The sequence below is a fragment of the Salmo salar genome, chromosome ssa01 (assembly GCF_905237065.1).
Source record: "Salmo salar chromosome ssa01, Ssal_v3.1, whole genome shotgun sequence".
Lineage (NCBI taxonomy): Eukaryota > Metazoa > Chordata > Actinopteri > Salmoniformes > Salmonidae > Salmo > Salmo salar.
This window is the reverse complement of record NC_059442.1, coordinates 137,168,365-137,187,166: the sequence shown is the minus strand read 5'-3', so window position 1 is coordinate 137,187,166 and position 18,802 is coordinate 137,168,365. Positions and strand designations below refer to the sequence as shown.

General features: G+C 42.4%; 2 protein-coding genes across 2 annotated transcripts in view; one reads left to right on the top strand and one right to left on the bottom strand.

Moving 5' to 3' along the window:
• si:ch211-127i16.2 (probable flavin-containing monoamine oxidase A) overlaps positions 1 to 1,107 on the top strand; it is a 45,896-nt gene extending 44,789 nt beyond the window's left edge. Inside the window, exon 12 of the mRNA XM_014132264.2 lies at positions 301 to 1,107. Coding sequence (XP_013987739.2) covers positions 301 to 313 — 13 coding nt within the window. The 3' untranslated portion in view covers positions 314 to 1,107. The remainder of the gene's footprint in view (positions 1 to 300) is intronic.
• LOC106565278 (leucine-rich repeat transmembrane neuronal protein 4) overlaps positions 1,082 to 18,802 on the bottom strand; it is a 68,803-nt gene continuing 51,082 nt past the window's right edge. The window contains exon 3 of the mRNA XM_014132218.2: positions 1,082 to 3,907. Coding sequence (XP_013987693.1) covers positions 3,842 to 3,907 — 66 coding nt within the window. The 3' untranslated portion in view covers positions 1,082 to 3,841. The remainder of the gene's footprint in view (positions 3,908 to 18,802) is intronic.

The window sequence follows — 18,802 nt, the reverse complement described above, 5'->3', positions numbered from 1 at the left end:
AGAAACAAATACAATGAAATATAGCTAGCCCTCTCGGCTGCTTCTCCTTAATTTTTAAAGAATGTATTTGTTCAAAACTGAGAACCATGAGCCTCCAAGGTTTTGTATTTGAAGTCAATGTACCCAGAAGAGGACGGAAAATAGCTGTCCTCCGGCTACATCATGGTGCTACCCTACAGAGTGCTGTTGAGGCTGCTGTAGACCTTCATTGCAAAACAGTGTGTTTTAATCAATTATTTGATGACCTGAATATATTTAGTTTTTATCTAAAAAGGATAACTCTTTTGTTTCACTATTTAGATTTTTCCTCTGAGGAGCCTCCACTGGTATACACCAGTGTATTACCCTACAGTTGAACATCTTCACTCGGGGGCCTTCCGGAGGAGGAAACGTTATGGATGCCAACTGTCTGGTCTGGACCCTGGTCAACACTATACAGCATCATGCATTATTCAATTGGCGTGGTCTTTCCAACACAGCGCTCTGTCTGTGTCACTATCACCGCAGAGCAAGAGAGAGCGAGAGAGAGAGAGAGAGAGGAAGAAATGCCACAGGGAACACCAGGCAGATTTGCCATCTGGACCTCTGAGTTGACAGCTTGACACACGTTTCAAGAGCAACTAAACGCGGGAGCAAATTCACAAACTTGGCCCCCTCTTGAGAAAAGCTATGCTATGGTACATGGAGCGTAAAGCGGTTGGTGCAGCGGAGCGGTGCCCATGGTGTGTCACAGTATACGGTCGAACTGAAGTCAATGCTCCAAAATTAATTAAGCTAATGGTGATGTGACAGGAGAGATGTGTGTGGAATAGAATGGACTCTATCAAGCATAAACACAGACCAAACTTACAAATAAGCATACTGTGTGGCAGTCAGTCATTTGTACTCTCTGTAACACTCATGTCTTGTGAAGAGTGCTGATATCTTGGTCTGCTGGTAGTTAGCAGGTGCATCGAGGTCATCGTACAACTTCATACATCTTTAATAATTGCGTATGGACATACAGAGGCACACCCACGCACGCACACGCACACACAGGGTACTAACAAGCTCATCCAAAGACTACTCACACTTTCTCTAGTTGGTGTGCTCATGCTCACGTTTCCTTCAGTTTTATTATTTAATGTACACCCTGAAAATCCATATGCTGGAGAACAGCTCCGTAACAAATGTATATGGTTTCCATTACAGTATGGTAGAAAAAAGGATCAATGACATTTCCATTTTATCAATTTATATTGCTCACCATTGACTCAGACATCATTTTCATTATAAAACAGAACAGTTTTCAGTGAACAAATAGTACAGTTAATTATAAAATGTTCGGGGGGAGAAAGCAGAAATATACAGTACAAAATAGTTATCTTTTCAGTGTAGAAATCCATTAATACTCTTTTGACGAGGAAAACACCTCCAAGCTTAACCCCATTTTGAACACATACGAAGAACAAAACAGGTGAAACTAATGACTCCCCCATCCCTCTCAATCTCTCTGTACACACAAGCACACACACACTGAAATGTAATACATCCTTTGAACACTAGAACTGCCAAAGGGCAACGCCCACTGCCGTTTGATTTTGTAATTAAAATAAAGCAACATCCTGCTTCATCGCCGACTTTCCCTTAATATTTGTATTTTACATTGCTCAGCTGTCAGAATGTTTAAATGTCCTTTGTAAAAAAATTATCTGATAATGGATTCTATTACTCACTACTAATCTAATTGATAAAATGTATTTAAAATACATGTTGAAGTAGTTTTTATGTTGGTATTTACAGGTATTTAGGTTGATAACAACACAGTAGATGAATCTCAATGGGTCACAGTTCTCTAGCGGGTACACTTAAAAAAAAAAAGGCTTCTTCAGCTGTCCCCTTAGGAAAACACTTTTTGTCCTGGTAGAACTCGTTTGAGTTCCATGTGGAAATGGTTTTACATGGAACCCAAAAGGGTTCTATCTGGAACCAAAAAGGGTTCTTCTAAGGGTTCTCCTATGGAGTGTACTTGTATGCTGAGAAGCCCAGCGGTTCTAGTGTTAAATGGGATTTGACATATCCTTGATGTTGTCACATGTATTCAGCGTTACTCATAAGTTGTTAGAAGTGGCATGAACTGTATTTGTGGCACACGTACATAATACTGTATCTTGCTCAAACACACTATCAAGAAATGCAAACACACTCATGCATGAAGACACACTACAGATACACACATACCCACACACCCACCCACACAGACACGCACGTTGATTTGGCAGAAGAGCACTGTAGTACTATAAGAACAGGAGAGAGTTGAGGCTTCGTCCATCTTCAAAGATTACAGAGGAATCCGAGGAATCCTCTCTGGAACGTTCATCTTTCCACTGAACGAACGCACACACACACACACACACACACACACACACACACAAACAAAAGAGCTGATTGGATAAAGAACATCCATCCCTCTAGTGCTCTGACCCTATGGCAATAGTCTCATATCAGTGAGTATTACCCCAGAGGGAACTCTGCTTTGAAATGGTTTCACTGTGAAATCCTCTGGTCCTCTCTTAATGTGACAGAACAACCACAGATAGAGTCCTCCCCAGTCCCCACGAGACAGAAGGCTGGATTCAATCTGTATTGCTGAAGCGTTACAGATTGCACAATGAAAATGTAAAGGTAATTTACGATTAAGCCGACATATGCAGCGTTTACCGTGAATGCAGTCTACACTAACGTGGGAAAATTGCCTTTAAATTTCAATCACGCTGACTGAATGGAGCCCAGAGACACTCAAAACACCCACCCCTAAAGGCTTTTGTTGTCAGAGAAAGATGGTATATTTTCTGTTCTTGAAATAGTCATATACTACAGTTGAGAAGTTTGAGACACAGTTTTACTTTTTATTTTATTTCCTGTCCTGATTATGGGCCAAGGTGTGTAATTACAGTTGTCTGTGTGTCTGGGGATAGATTGAGTCCTCCACCAGGTGTGATTGGCAAGAGGATCAGTTGTTCTCCAGACTAGACTTTTTAGAAAACTACCTCCAGCTCCCCAGGGGACTAGATGAACAATGACAGCTTAACTCAAATATTACTCAACAGACAGGTGCACGCTGTAAACTTGTAAAGCAAACAAAATACACATAAATACTTCTGAGCCGCAAATCAGAGAATAGCTTATTTTGAAGCCATCTTGACGGAATAGAAATAATGAATATTTTTTGAAACCACAGCTGCAAATAACGGGTTGTTCAACAGCAAAGAAAAATCATGGAGATTGCATGGCTGAAACTTCACGGTGAAATGTCTGGGCGGTCACTTGTCACCTTCATTAGCTGTAATGTTCCGTAAGCTCCACAGCCCATTTCCACGTCGCCAGCCTCCAGCAGAGTGACAGGGTTCCACTGCCCATTGTGTCACACGCCAAGTCAGAGTCCCAAGTTTCCATGGCAACGGTCAGAGAGGTGCTGCAGACGCGAAGTGTTTCAACCCCCCTCAATCTGGACTAGCACAATTGGCTAATCAAAGGGTTAAAGTGGCCAGTGCGTTAACAGCAACCTAGGTCATAGCTGGATGAACACTGTCCTATGGCAGCTGAGAACCAGTCAGAAAGAGTATAGAGACCTTGTAAAAGAAAAGAAAACATAAATATTCAGTGTGATAGAAATCATGAAAGTCATTCTTGCTCCTATATTAGATTGTCAATGGGCTCGTGGAGGTATACTTTGAAGTGTGTTTGTAGACGTTTAGAGAGTGCCACTGTAGGACCAGAACAGACAGTAATGGAGAAGCTGTAGTGTTGTAGAGCCTGATTCCTCTGCAAGTTAGCAATGGGCTGGTTAAACATACATCTTCTAGTGAATGGTGGGTACGTCTCCAAGCCAAGCTCCAGGTAATGGTCGGGGACACGTGTATTCATTCTGAGGGGAAAATAAAGACGACAAAGTTAAAACAAGCGGTGAGCATGGTACATTGGTGGTGGTTACAACAAAGTAATTACAGTTCCTGATTAATCTGATCATGGCACAATGGAGCCATGACAATGCAAGCAAAGCAAATTAGGGTAAGCAATTAAGCAGACAATGAAATGCCACCGCTTTGACGGTTTAGAAGTTTGAAATGGAGTGGCTTCGCCTAATGATAGAGACAGAGCGAAGAGACTCCACAAAATTAAAATACTGACTCGTCATCCATGTTCATTTTCAAAAATGTTAATTAAAGTTTTGCCAATTAAATCAAATTGTTCCATTGTGTTCAATTGACCTTGCTTACATTAACACTTTATCTTAAACAAATTAAAACATCCTGTCTGAATACTAATGGTAATGTGTATTGTGTGCAACGATCGTTATCTCAATTACCCTCTAGTTGGACAAAGGCCTTAATCTAAAAAATCTCTGTGGTGCAGACCTATTAGGCTTCATTATGTTTCCCCCTTTGAAAGACCTCAGTAATTACATGACAAATCGGGGCTAGCAGTTTTCCTCTCTGCAGATATGGGAATGCATTAACCCATGTTGCTCCTCCTCAGCACTTGGGTTAAAAGTCCATTAACCTGGTAAAAAAAAAAAACTAACATTTTTGTTCTTGGAATGGTTTGAATGCCAATGAAAGTCCCCAAGCTCCACTCCAGCTTGTTAGAATCTTCACACTTTAACTCCAGAGTCACAAGCTGTGAATGAATCTTAAACCCGAATAACGACAGGAGGAGACTCAGTCTCTGCCTTACCAAGGTTGCCTCTTTGCATTAACCTTTTAAAAAGCCTATTTTGGGGCTTGGCTCTAGGTAAATCCAATCTTAATAACGTAGATGCTTTGGATTTTGCCATCCTAAGCTATTTCTGGAGTTCTCAGAATCCGCATGGAATTCTAAATGTGAGGCTTTCTGCTGCCACAGCTTAGATAACTATGTGTCAGTGACAGATGCCCTCTTCCTCTGACGTAGTGTAAAGCTACATATACAGTAGGATGCCCTGAGACTAATTTGGATTCAGCCTGCTATCAAACATGCAGACACAACTCGCTCATCTCTCTCTAAACATTATCCGATCGAAATTTGTTGCGTCTACACATGGAAATAAAATATGTCTCTTATCTGCTTACATTGTCCATATTGTGACCAGATTCCCTGTATGCAAATTAACCTAACATGCCTCATATGACACACCAACTGGGCACACGCTGGTTGGATCAACTTTGTTTCCACGACATTTCAATGAAATTACGTTGAACCAATGTGGAATAGACATTGAATACATGTCTGTGCCAGTGGGAAGCTGTAAAAATCGATAGAAAACATCACACTTTTATAGTCAATAGTTTTATACTCTCATCATTTCAACCTACTTTTGTTATCCAACATTTTAAGACTGGGCTTAATCGGCTACAGTCCCTATAGACGGGTGGGCGGATAATGTCACGAAAATGATGTATGTGCATCAATGTTGCCCCAAGCCACACGGTTATGATTCTGAACGGTCAGATAGCTAGCTACAATGACAAGAAGCTGCCATGTGGGGAATCGTAGGTGGCTCATTTCAGCTCATTGTATCTTGTTATTGATACCATGTCTTATTTTGAGGTGTTTTGACTGATTTCATGTCAATGCTAATATGGCAACAACAAAAAATGCTAGCTCACTAACCAACAAATGTAACAATGTATTTTTTCAATAAACATTGGAGACTAAATATAGTTTACATGTTGTCAACAATCAAAGCCAACCCTGTCTGTTTTGCCCCATAGTTGTGCACACATCAGATTTGCTTCTTACCAACCAACCAACCAACCAACCAACCAATCTATAACCTCGACCTGTCCACAGCAGTACAATTAAATGTTCAGTGAAACTCTCCAACCGCTAAAAAAGACACCAAACAAACGAGTATCTGGATGTGTGTACAAAGTACAATTAATGCACAGTATAAATAAAGAGGACACTTAGGTCCTAAAACAGAAACGGGTTAAGTTACAAAGCAGGCTACAAAGGCCATCTCTGAATGGCGTGGCACATTTAACCAAACAGGTCTGGACAGGGTTGATATTTACACATGGATGTTTACGTATACCTTGTCTTTATATTATTGTGATCTTGTGTTGTAAATAACTTTTAGTACAGGCCTAAACCTTACCAAAGGAAAAAATGTGGCATGCTGAGAGAACGACCCAGTTTTAGAATGCTCCAAATCATCGATGAGTGATTATTCACTAACAGAATCTCTAATATAATAACCCAGTGGTCACCAACCGGTTGATCTCCATCGACTGGTCGATCTTCAAGGCATTCCTAGTTGTTTACCAAACATTTCTGTAGAAAAGCCTAAAATTTGTGTTGGCGGTTGGTGCACCATTTTGAACCAGTTCATTTGCCTGAAAAGACAAACTCTGCTTACCCGGTGGACTGGGAGATCTGTGGCTAAATCCCATGTAGTTCAGTTGGTCGAGCATGGCACTTGAAACACCAGGATTGTGGGTTCAATTCCCATGGGGGACCAGTATCAAAAAAAGTATGAAAATGCATGCACTTGCTACTGTAAGTCTCTCTGGATTAGAGTGTCTGCTTAATGACTTAATGTAAATCGACCGAGCCTACTGCGCTTGCCAATCCGACAGCTCAAATCACCGTGCCTACAGAGCTTCCATGACACCGGCCACAGTAAAGTTTGATACTAGCCCAAGTAAGATTGAATAACTTTTAAAACCATGACCACACAGAGACTGTCAAAGAATACAGCAAAGAGCTGCTGTTTTCACAAGTGAGTTTATGTTTAAGTTTTTATTCAACACTATTACAAAATATAAAACCCTCCTGTCCTTAGTACCACTCACATTGCAGCTGCAATAAATGAGCACCCAAGTGTATTGATAGCCCTGCATTTTTATTATTATTAGTGTCTTGCCTATTTTAATATCAAGGAATATTTCACTTTCTCTGGTCATAGGAACAACATGAATTTGTGCATGAGGCAGATGCAGTGCGACTCGAGTTTCTCCATCAGGTGGAAGACAGTGTCCCCTCTCTCTGGTCAGTCTCAGCGGAGGAAAGGAAGAAGAGACAAGGGACTGTGAGAGGCAGACCCTCTGCTGCTCTCTCCCTTTGCTGAGATGTGTGTTCAAAACAATTGGGAACTCGGAAATCTCCTACTTCCGACTTCAGTTTGTTCAAGACAACTGGGTACTCGTACCAAATTTTATCCGACTGGGATTTTTTTTTTTTTACGGTCATCCAACTCAGAATTCTAAGTCGGACACTCGGGCATGCCGTGTTCAAAACAACTGGGAGCTCATGAACTCTGAAAAAACTCCCTGGAATCTCCAACTCGGGAATTCAGGCCTATTTCTAGAGCTCCGACTTACGTCATGATTTTACCAAGTTCCCAGATGTTATGAATGCGGCAAGAGCTATGACTTTCTGACTTGAAGATCACTTACGTCATGATTTGACCTAGTTTTTTCCCCCCGAGTTCCCAGTTGTCTTGAAAGCACCATGACCATCAGATTCAGTTACCATCAGTCCAGTAAAATAAAAAAGCATTTCGATTTATGCTCAGCTGTGCCTCGCAAGTGCTACAACAACTGATCTATTTTGTTATCAAAGCTCGAGTTTTGAAATGTAATATAGTCTGAGAAGAACAATGTTTGCAGGCCAGGCATAAATGCCATAAATGTATTAGGCCTACTGCATAAACCTCAATCCTACATAACTGTTTTTATTAGGTTCATGTAAAAATCAAACAAAAAAACAATATGTGAGCAGTAAATCTCGGCTTGCCTTTTGACTTGGAAATGATCTTGACAGTTTGGTGACCACTGCATTAACATATAGCAAGACGCGTGGTCAAATTATTGAAACGCATGGATAAAAGAGACAATTGTTAAAAAGTGCAAAGGAGGTCACATGTTTAGCAAATACTATGGCCTTAAGTAACCTTAAGAGTCCTTCATGTTGTAGCCTACATTATATTTGACAGTAGCCTCCGCTTATGCTTACAGAAAGCTATGCGCCTTTACGCATCAGTTTGGACATCTTCTGCACTGTATTAATAGTTGGAAAATGCAACAGAATATAATACAATTGAAAAGGATTGCATTATAATAGCACTGTATTATTTTCATGTCTGATACAGTAACTGAATTATACTATTCACCTCCCGCCCACTGTTAATTCTGGCTAGATCTAGAGGTGGAAAATTCGGCCTACATACTACACCTAGCCATACACTTGTCATGCATTGCACCCTTATGCTGTGACTCCATCATAGTCTGTCCCATGCATCCCCAATACATTTGTAGTTCAGTTGAAATTCTGATATTGCAGTCCTTGGTCTTTCTGTACAATGTTTTCAAATGTTTGATTTTGCGCTGGGATTGGATGTGGGAACAGGAGAACCAGTTCTCTCTCATCCAGAACAATATTTTTTCATAAATATCTTTATTTCTATCTGCCAATTTTAGCTGTACGCGGTATTGGACTGTGGCATCCGAACACAGTGCCAGTATAGACACTTGGTTTCTAATGAAGACAATGATCTTAATTTAACTGGCTGGTGTTATTCTTTTGTTGCCAAATGTATATGCTTTCGTTGTCTGGACTTGATTACTTTTTATTTATATATTTTTTATTTCACCTTTATTTAACCAGGTAGGCCAGGTGAGAACAAGTTCTCATTTACAGCTGCGACCTGGCCAAGATAAAGCAAAGCAGTGCAACACAAACAACAACACAGAGTTACACATGGAATAAACAAACATACAGTCAATAACACAATAGAGAAAAAGTCTATATACAGTGTGTGCAAATGAGGTAAGATGGGGGAGGTAGGCAATAAATAGGCCATAGCGGCGAAATAATTACAATTTAGCAATTAAACACTGGAGTGATAGATGTGCAAAAGATGAATGTGCAAGTAGAGATACTGGGGTGCAAAGGAGCAAAATTTTAAATAAATAACAGTATGGGGATGAGGTAGTTGGATGGGCTATTTACAGATGGGCTATGTACAGGTGCAGTGATCTGTGAGCTGCTCTGACAGTTGGTGCTTAAAGTTAGTGGGGGAGATATGGGTCTCCAGCTTCAATGATTTTTGCAATTCATTCCAGTCATTAGCAGCGTAGAACTGGAAGGAAAAGCAGCCAAATGAGGAATTGGCTTTGGGGGTGACCAGTGAAATATACCTGCTGGAGCACGTGCTACGGGTGGGTGCAGCTATGGTGAGCAGTGAGCTGAGATAAGTCTTTGCTAGGTAAAGCCCCGCCTTATAGATGACCTGGAGCCAGTGGGTTTGGCGACGAATGTGAAGCGAGGGCCAGCCAACGAGAGCATACAGGTCGCAGTGGTGGCTAGTATATGGGGCTTTGGTGACAAAACGGATGGCACTGTGATAGACTGCATCCAATTTGCTGAGTAGAGTGTTGGAGGTTATTTTGTAAATGACATCGCCGAAGTCAAGGATCGGCAGGATAGTCAGTTTTACAAGGGTATGTTTGGCAGCATGAGTGAATGATGCTTTGTTGCGAAATAGGAAGCCGATTCTAGATTTATTTTGGATTGGAGATGCTTAATGTGAGTCTGGAAGGAGAGTTTACAGTCTAACCAGACACCTAGGTATTTGTAGTTGTCCACATATTCTAAGTCAGAACCATCCAGAGTAGTGATGCTGGATGGGCGGGCAAGGTGAAGAGCATGCATTTAGTTTTACTTGCATTTAAGAGCAGTTGGAGGCCACAGAAGGAGAGTTGTATGGCATCGAAGCTCGTCTGGAGGTTAGTTAACACAGTGTCCAAAGAAGGGCCAGAAGTATACAGAATGGTGTCCTTTGCGTAGAAGTGGATCAGAGAATCACCAGCAGCAAGAGCGACATCATTGATGTGTACAGAGAAAAGAGTCGGCCCGAGAATTGAACCCTGTGGCACCCTCATTGAGACTGCCAGGGGTCCAGACAACAGGCCTTCCGATTTGACACACTGAACTCTGTATGAGAAGTAGTTGGTGAACCAGGCGAGGCAGTCATTTGAGAAACCAAGGCTGTTGAGTCTGTCGATAAGAATGTGGTGTCGAAAGCCTTGGCCAGGTCGATGAATACAGCTGCACAGTATTGTCTCTTATCGATGGCGGTTATGATATTGTTTAGGACCTTGAGCGTGGCTGAGGTGCACCCATGACCAGCTCGGAAACCAGATTGCATAGCGGAGAAGGTACGGTGGGATTCTAAATGGTCGGTGATCTGTTTGTTCACTTGGCTTTCGAAGACCTTAGAAAGGCAGGGTAGGATAGATATAGGTCTGTAGCAGTTTGGGTCTAGAGTGTCTCTCCCTTTGAAGAGGGGGATGACCGTGGCAGCTTTCCAATCTTTGGGGATCTCAGACGATACAAAATAGAGATTGAACAGGCTAGTAATAGGGGTTACAAAAATTCCGGCTGATAATTTTAGAAATTACACTTGAAGGACATCTGTACAAAATGCGTCTTTGACTACCTCCGAAGGTGGTCAGAAAGATCTAATCACAATCAGATCACAATGCGTCTTTTGACTGTCTACACTTCGACAAATGTGGGCACAACCAGAATGTGGACAAGATCAGGACAACCGACGCATGTTAGAACCAGGTATAAACGGGGCTTCTGAGTCTCTCAGTTGGGGGAGCTAATTGGACACTGAGTTCATCTTAGAGCTTCATGCAGGTGCAACTTTAACACAGCTCATACAGCCAGACACACACACACACACACACACACACACACACACACACACACACACACAGACAGACCTTGACTACAGTTATTCACAGAGAAAACCTTTACCTCCGGACACTATAACAAATGAATATATTGAAGCAAAAGTGTTACATACATTTTACTTATGCAACAGAGACAGATGTAAAATACTTTTTCTACTAGTGAATGCACACAGGCTCCGGTAATGTAAGACCCCTGGATACTACCTGCACTTGCTTAGCAGACAACAATTGAACACAGGCACTGTATTGAGTTGCACATACATCTCTCTATTGTTTCACTCTATCCCTACTTTTCCAAAGAGTAAGTGACATTTTTTATTTTATGACTAACAACTAAAATCCTTTTGCTGACCCCTGGTCTAGAGATTCCTATCTCCAAAAGGTGAACACCTATACTGGCATCTCAAACAAAGTACTGTACAGATATTCTTCTCTCCTTTTCTGGAAAAAACGGAGAGAGGACGTCTGACCCCTCTTTCCTCATCTCCGTCAGTTTGCGATGTGCTTGTAATTAGCCTGTTATAGTGTGCACTAATTAGGATGATATAAACATGAGGTAATTAGTTTGCTCTTTGTCAGGGGAGCGGGAGCTAACACAGACATATGCCAGCTGCTCTCTCTGGGAGCACAGGCTCCTCTCTCCCGCTCTCTCCATCCACTCAGGGCTCCAATTAGCCCAAAAGTCTCCCCACCAATTTATTGTATTTCTTTTATAGAAGCTTTCACTCTCCTCCTATATGCCATTATGAGAAGAAGCAGCAAGCAGACGCAATTAGAGATGCTCCGGTGTTGGAAAAAAAGGGAAATCACTGGAATTCTTTTTCTTGAGCTAAATTATGCTTCAGTGACCTGTGCATGCACCGTGGAGCGGGTTAGTGTGGCTGTGGATGAACACGGCCCACGCTAGGTCTTTGTAGGGCATGTGATTAACAAGGTCGGCTAGGACTGGGGAGGAGGTGAAAGTGAGGAAGCACACTGGGGACTGTGTGATTCACACCCGCCAACAAATGAGATAATGATGGACGTGTAAGCAGCTCTAGTCTTCTCACCGGAAAAAGGACAAAAGAGAGAGGGATGAAATGAGAGCAAAGCTGAGGTTCTCTCTCAAATCAAATCCCTCTCCCTCTCCCTCCCTCTGTCTGTCTGTCCGTCTCTGTGTAGAGCGTAGGCACATTGTTAATGTTGCATCTTACTGGTGATATATTCATCTACAGTACAACTCTGACGTTGGAGCTATTACAAACCTCATGAAATAGATATTTTTTAAACTCTCTCTCTCTGTGTGTTTACACCTTTCAAATGAGCTTTTTGGAAATATCAAATATATAAAGGATTTTTACACAATTGTGTTGACTTTGTATGTCTTGACATGCCAATAGCTAGACAAGTTAGTTCCCAGCAACATAAACACAGTAAACATCCTGCTGTATCATCCTTAGTAAACATTTCACAGAATGTTTGTGACATTCATGAAGACGTGTTGTGTATGACGGGGAACATTGTTCTGGCTGCAATGTTTTATGTTAGCTGATTACTAACTTCCAAATAAACAGTGTGATCAACACAAGGCAAAAACAGAGGGGCTAAAACCAATTGCTCGTCATCTGTCATGAAGCCTGCAGGGAGATGTAGGCCTGCACACTGCACACTGACTGTAATCTGCTTGCATTTTGGGGGGAAAATCTTAACAAAAATCTCAATCTACCAAAACATGTAGAGTAGAACTATCCAATTACATTTCAGTTATTGCTTTTCAAATTGTCATACATTGACTAATGCATTGTACAACACTACCAAAAATTAACGAATCTTGTCATGAAAGTGAGAGGGTAGATAGATCTAAAAACAAAGCTAGGTGGAGTAGCAATCATCTGGAACTATACTGTAGGCAAGTTTGATGTCTACTGGAACACATTTGATGAGGGTCATTCTCACAGAGGTCTCTACCTACCAAGATACTGTGCTATTACAGGACAATGCTATAACAGGAGAACAGTTTCTCTCTCTGAACATAGACTGTATACTTATCTTATTTTGAACGTATACAATTTCCCCCCATCCTTTCCCCCCTTCCTTAAGAAGAAAATAATAAAAGCACATATTAACAGTAGTGCTGAAAGCATGAATATATAAATCTTGACAGCAACAGTAATATTTTGCCCGGGGACACTTATCATGACTCAAACTGCAATGCAAACTTCAACGTGACAGGGTGCACAAATCTCCAGGAGCCTAACAAAAGGCAGGCAGGCAGGCAGGCAGCCAGCCAACACATCTGCCTGTATAGGAGGTAGCTATGGACTGCTGCAGTGACTAAGTATGTTATAGAATAGTGATTAAGATTTGGGGGGGCTGGATAATGATTGTGTATGTACATGCAATGCAGAGCGGAGCAGAGAAAAGACACAAGCCATGCTTGAGGAATGGTGTTGGCTCAAGGATCTCTCAGAGGAAATGTGTCGCAATGACTTGTAGAGAGGATCCAACCAAGGATGTCCCGATGAAATTGTGTGTCTGTGTGTGTGTGAGGCGTGCATGCCTGCGTATGTGTTGTGATTTATTAATATGATTTATGCTAGTGATGGACGACCACATTAGGAGCGGCAGCTTCCTTCCAACACAATCTCACTCTATCCCTCTCTCTCACACACAAACATCAACAACAACCCAACAAACTCTCGAATTCAACAAACCCAGGATATTAAAATAATATTACAATGTTAAAATGTTTCTCATACGTATCTATTTATTCATGGTTTATAATACTCTCTAAACAGGGATAAGCTCTCCACCTCGAATATCTAACGAAGAAATGTGCCGCCTTTAGATTTAATTCAGTAGTTAAGTTAAGAGAAAGGCTATCTCCACTCACCATTATTCTATAAGAGACATCATTAATATGTGCACAAAGAAGGGTTGTATTGTAATTACCGTATTCTAATACAAGTAGAAAAATGAGGAAAATAAGTAGACATTTTAGTTTTTCCTGTTTTTCTTCTCAACCGGGCAGAAGAAAACACAGGAATCGTGTTTAATTCTTACGGTCACGGTGACTGCAGTCTAACACTGGCACCGAGTGAACGCACATCACGACAAATCTCTCCGTTCCCCTCTGAAAACCACCCTTTAATAATTCAAACATTTGCTGAGAAAGAGAGCCAGAGTCTTCGTGAATTAAAATTAATGTGACAAGAGAAAAGGAGGCAAATATGTTCTCAAAAAACTTTACGGGCAAAAATATTGTCCCCGTTTTCTTTTCCAAGCAGAAGCTAATAGTATGGAAGCCTGCTGGTGCATTTGATCTTGTTCAGTTTGACAGTCTTTCATGATCTCTATTCAGGAGGAGGGGACACTAAGGTGACACAGGGCATTGTTTATTCCATTGATCTAACTTAAGAATCCCTAGGAATGGTACAGTCAAAGCATGTGATGTAGAGTTTAGAGTGCAAGGTCTCAACAGTGCAGCCTTGAGACTTACAATTAAAGAACCAGACTAAGGAACACTCATGAGTCATGGAGTAGTTTGAATATGTCAAGAGGCCTAAATGTGACTACTCAGACAATAGTCTGAAAGGAAATTTGGTGTGTGAATAGACCTTACTTCGACTGCAAAATCAAGTTATAGAAACTGGCAAATGGTATGTAACATAACTCCATTTAGCAAGTAAAATGGAAACAGTTGTATGTGTTTGTCAGATGAAAGTCCACTGTGGTTCCCTGTGTTAACTGGTCAGGTTCACTGTCCTGTAGACTCGGCGTGCCTAGATACAGATCCATATATCCCTTTTGACCCTTCAGTAGAGGGTAGTGATGGGCATTCTGAGTACTTCGCAGTGAGAAGGATCTTCTGGCTCCAATCACCTACAGTACAAGAGCCATTCACTTTCAGTCGGCCACTCGGTAGAACGTACTATGGGGAGTCAACGACCAATCATATTCACCTGAAAACTGAAATCATGCCCAACGGGCCAATGGATGCTAAGCCTGCCCTAGGAAGCCTCGCCTTCCTGGCTATAATACCGGGGCTCGCATTCATTTCCTAAATTCTTCGCTTTTCAGCTTGCCTGAAGGAAGAACGTGTCACACAATTTACAAACTTTTCAAGCACATGAAGACAACGAGATTGGGCTCTGACTTAGGTGTCTGTTAGTGGGGAGAGATTACTTGTCCCCCTAGTTTTGGGTCTTGGTATTGTTTTTTGTGTTTGCTAAAAGCTAACTAATTTATGCTCTGCTTGTGTAGCTAATGCTTCCTTGCTTGAGTAAGATGGCCAGTGGTAAGAGTAAGTTTAAAATGTCTAACCAGCCGAATTTGAGCCTCCGACTGTGCCCTAGGGCATGTGGTTTCAAAATTAAACTTACAGATATACACGAGTGCTGTCCTGTTTGCCTGGGGTGGAATCACACTCAGAAAGCTTTGGCTCTGACCAGTTTGTGTGACAATTGTCTCTGGCTTGGCTCAACTTCAATTGGGCGTCAGGTGAAGGGTCTTCTGGTGAAGCGACCTCGGGAATGGTGTTGTCTGAGGCGAGAGCAGCAGTGGTGGTCGGAGTTTATAGTGGTGTCATCCCAGTGGGACTCATTCCGGTTTCCTGGCAGTGTTCAGAGTACGGATTCTGGGGATGATATAGTATCCCTGGTTGGCTCTGGAGGGTTTTCAGAGTGTCAATCACATGACATCGGTCCCGGGCAGCCTAAAGCCCATGCTTTGGATTCAGCGGGGGAGAGTGAACCATTGGTTGTTAATGTGCCTTTGATGGATCCGTGTCCTTAGGAAACTACGCAGTAATTATTTATTTTTTATGTATTATTTCTTACATTGTTAGCCCAGAAAATCTTAAGTATTATTACATACAGCCGGGAAGAACTATTGGATATAAGAGTAACGTCAACTTACCAGCATTACGACCAGGAATACGTCTTTCCCGAAGCAGATCCTTTGTTCGGACCTCCACCCTGGACATTGGATCTAATCCCAGAGGCTGTCTGCCTCTCACTGCAGGAGAGGCAGACGGGGCGGCCTCCTGGTCAGACTTAAGAGGACGCTGCCCATTCAAACAGTACATGCCAAGCAAACCGTCTAAATATGGAATAAAGATATGGGCAGCATGTGATGCCAGGACCAGTTATGCCTGGAACAGGCAGGTTTACACCAGAAACCTGCTGACGGTGTTCCCAAAAGGAACCAGGGGAAGCGGGTGTTCCTAGAAATGACTGCAGGTCTCATGTGACAATTTCTTCACCTAATATGCTCTTAGTCAGGAGCTGCTCCCCAAAAAATGACCATGGTGGGGACGGTCAGAAGGAACATTCCTGAGTTGCCACCTGCCTTACTCACTACCAAGGACAGGGATCGTTTTTCCTCTAAATTTGCCTTCACTGATACACACACTCTTTTATCCTACTGCCCAAAGAAAATGAAGAATGTGCTCCTGATGACAACTCTGCACAAGGTTGCCGCTGTGAGTACCAGGGAGGACAAGAAGCCCAACGCTGTCCTGGATTACAACAGGAACAAAGGGGGAGTTGAGAACCTTGATAAGGTATGGTACTTCTTATCTTTCCAGTCTCATGTACTTTTTTTACTATTACCAAATTGTTTTATATGCACCATAAAAATGTTGTTTAGTGAAATGCACATTGAATTTGTGAACAATATGGAGTCATTTCTATTCATTTGAACATGTAAATATGTTTTAGATGTGATAAATTAAAACAACGCATTGATGCAATTTTTCACATTACTATGCAAGACATGAAGTATCACTTGTATGTACTCATTACTTTATGATTGTTGCAGTTTTGCAGGTTACCGGCACATACTCTTGTAAGAGGATGACCTTACATTGGCCCATGGTGGTGGTCTTCAACATCCTAGATGTGTCAGCCTACAAAGCATTTGTGGTGTGGATGGAAGTGAATCCAGGCTGGGAGCAGGAGAAATTCTTCAAAAGAAGACTATTCCTAGAAGAGTTGGGGAAAGCCATGGTGGCACCCCTCATTCAAAGGTGCCAACACCTTCCTGGAACACCATCCTCTGCTGGATTGGCGAGAGATACACAAGGGCCAGGAGAATGATCTACGGCCGCCAGAGACAGAAGAGACAAAAAGAAGAGGTGCAATCTGTGTGCACCATGTGATGTCAAAACGAGCATTATGTGCCATAAATGCAGTGCATATATTTGCAAGGCACATGCAACAACCACCACGTATTGTCCAACATGTGCATGAGAACACAAAAAATGTAACCACCATTGATTGACAGATTGTGAACATTTTAATGTTTTTGTTATTGTTAGTAATACTGTTATTGTTACTGTTGTTCTTTAATGTGTTCAGACATTAATTTTGTGTAGTTTTGGGCCTATGTCCTTTCTTTACTAATAAAATCCTACCGGTCAGTTTTGACCGGGAACACAACAGATATTATTTTGTGCCACTATTTAAAAAATTGAAATTGTTTCAAAACAAATGTCCTTGTTAAACTTTGAAACAAAGTAGTCTGTGATAAATAGCACAATATGTTTCATCTGAGTATTTGTTATAGTTAAAATAATCCATACATTATGCATTTCTTTATTCAAAAACGAGTTGTATGAGCTCAGGTCAATGAGGCCTACAGGCCATAAATAGCAAATAGAAGTTCAAAACTTGTAGAGCAGAGGCGGTTTGCCTTGGGCCAGGGAGCGACTTCAAGGTCAGTTTTTGACCATCTCCATGCTTCTGGGCAGCGGCGGACATCTTGGCACAGACGCTGTGCTGGGTTGAAGGAGAGCGGGGTGAAAACAGATTCCTCTGCAGCGCCGTGGAAGAAGCAGACCTCGAACCCTAGCTGGAGGCTGGGGGAGGGGGGTGTTCTCAGGGCCCTCCTACCCAAGCGTTTACTGTGGCAACAGTGCTCCCAAGTGGCTCGGTCAATGGGAGCAAGTTACTGGTTGCCAAAGTCCCTGAACCTGGTGTGGGATGGATATCAGAATGACGGTACCACGAAAGCACATTGTTTCTACCCAAGGTTCCTCGTGTTCAGGGGTATCGAGAGTGCGGTATCGTCCAGGTGTGGGCATAATAAACAGTTTCTTCCCCATATTCTGACACACAATTGTCAAGAGCGGTGGATATGAAAAGAAGTATGACAAAAAAAAGAAGTTGTCCCAGTCCTCAGGGTTGCCCTCTGCCCCTTAAGGAGATAATGGATGGGAGACTGGCAGCATGCTCCGTCCAGTGGCTGGCATGCGCAGTTTCACCATGAGTGATGAGGATGGTGATGAGGACGGTGACAAGGGGGTAGTTTTCTGTGTGTCCTCCTCCTTTTCATTGCATCATTAAGTCAATGGTCCTAGAAGTCCTAGTACCTGTCTTGAGAGAGGAGATTTCCATCCTGCTCACACTTCACTGGCTATTGCAGTCGGTGTGTCCCATCGATTGGTTCACGTCCATAGATTTGAAGGATGCGTATTTTCATGTAGTTGTACATCTTTCCCACAGAAAGTTTCTGAGGTTTAATTTCAAGGATGTGACCTACGAGTTTCTGGTGCTGTTGTTCGGCTCTCCCTATTGCCCCGAACCTTTTCTATGGTGGTGGCGATGGCTTTGGCAATGGTGTGATGCCAGGGGATCAGAGTATTGGCCTATCTGGACAATTGGCTAGTCATAGCGGAGTCGAGTGAACTTGTTGAGCTCCACACTGCTACACTGGTTTCCCATATTCAGTCTCTGGGGTTCATAGGGAATCACAAGAAAACCTTTTGACTCTGGCTCAGCGCATTCAGTTTCTGGGTCTGCTTCTGTACTCGGTACTGAATCATGCATTTTTGTCCCAACAGAGTAAGGTCGCATTCCGGCTGTCTGGCACGGTTTCCATTGGGGCACTCTGTGCCTTTTCACTCGTGCCTGCAGTTATTGGGTCTGATTGTCTCTATGATAGCTGTGGTGCCTCTGGGACTTCTGTTGATGCGTCTATTTCAGCGCTAGGTGATTGCTACGCGTCTGGACGCATCTCATCACCGCCAGCGGTTGCTCAAGGTATCGTCGTCATGCCTAAAGGGCGTTGACTCCTTGGAGAGACCCATGGGACGGGTA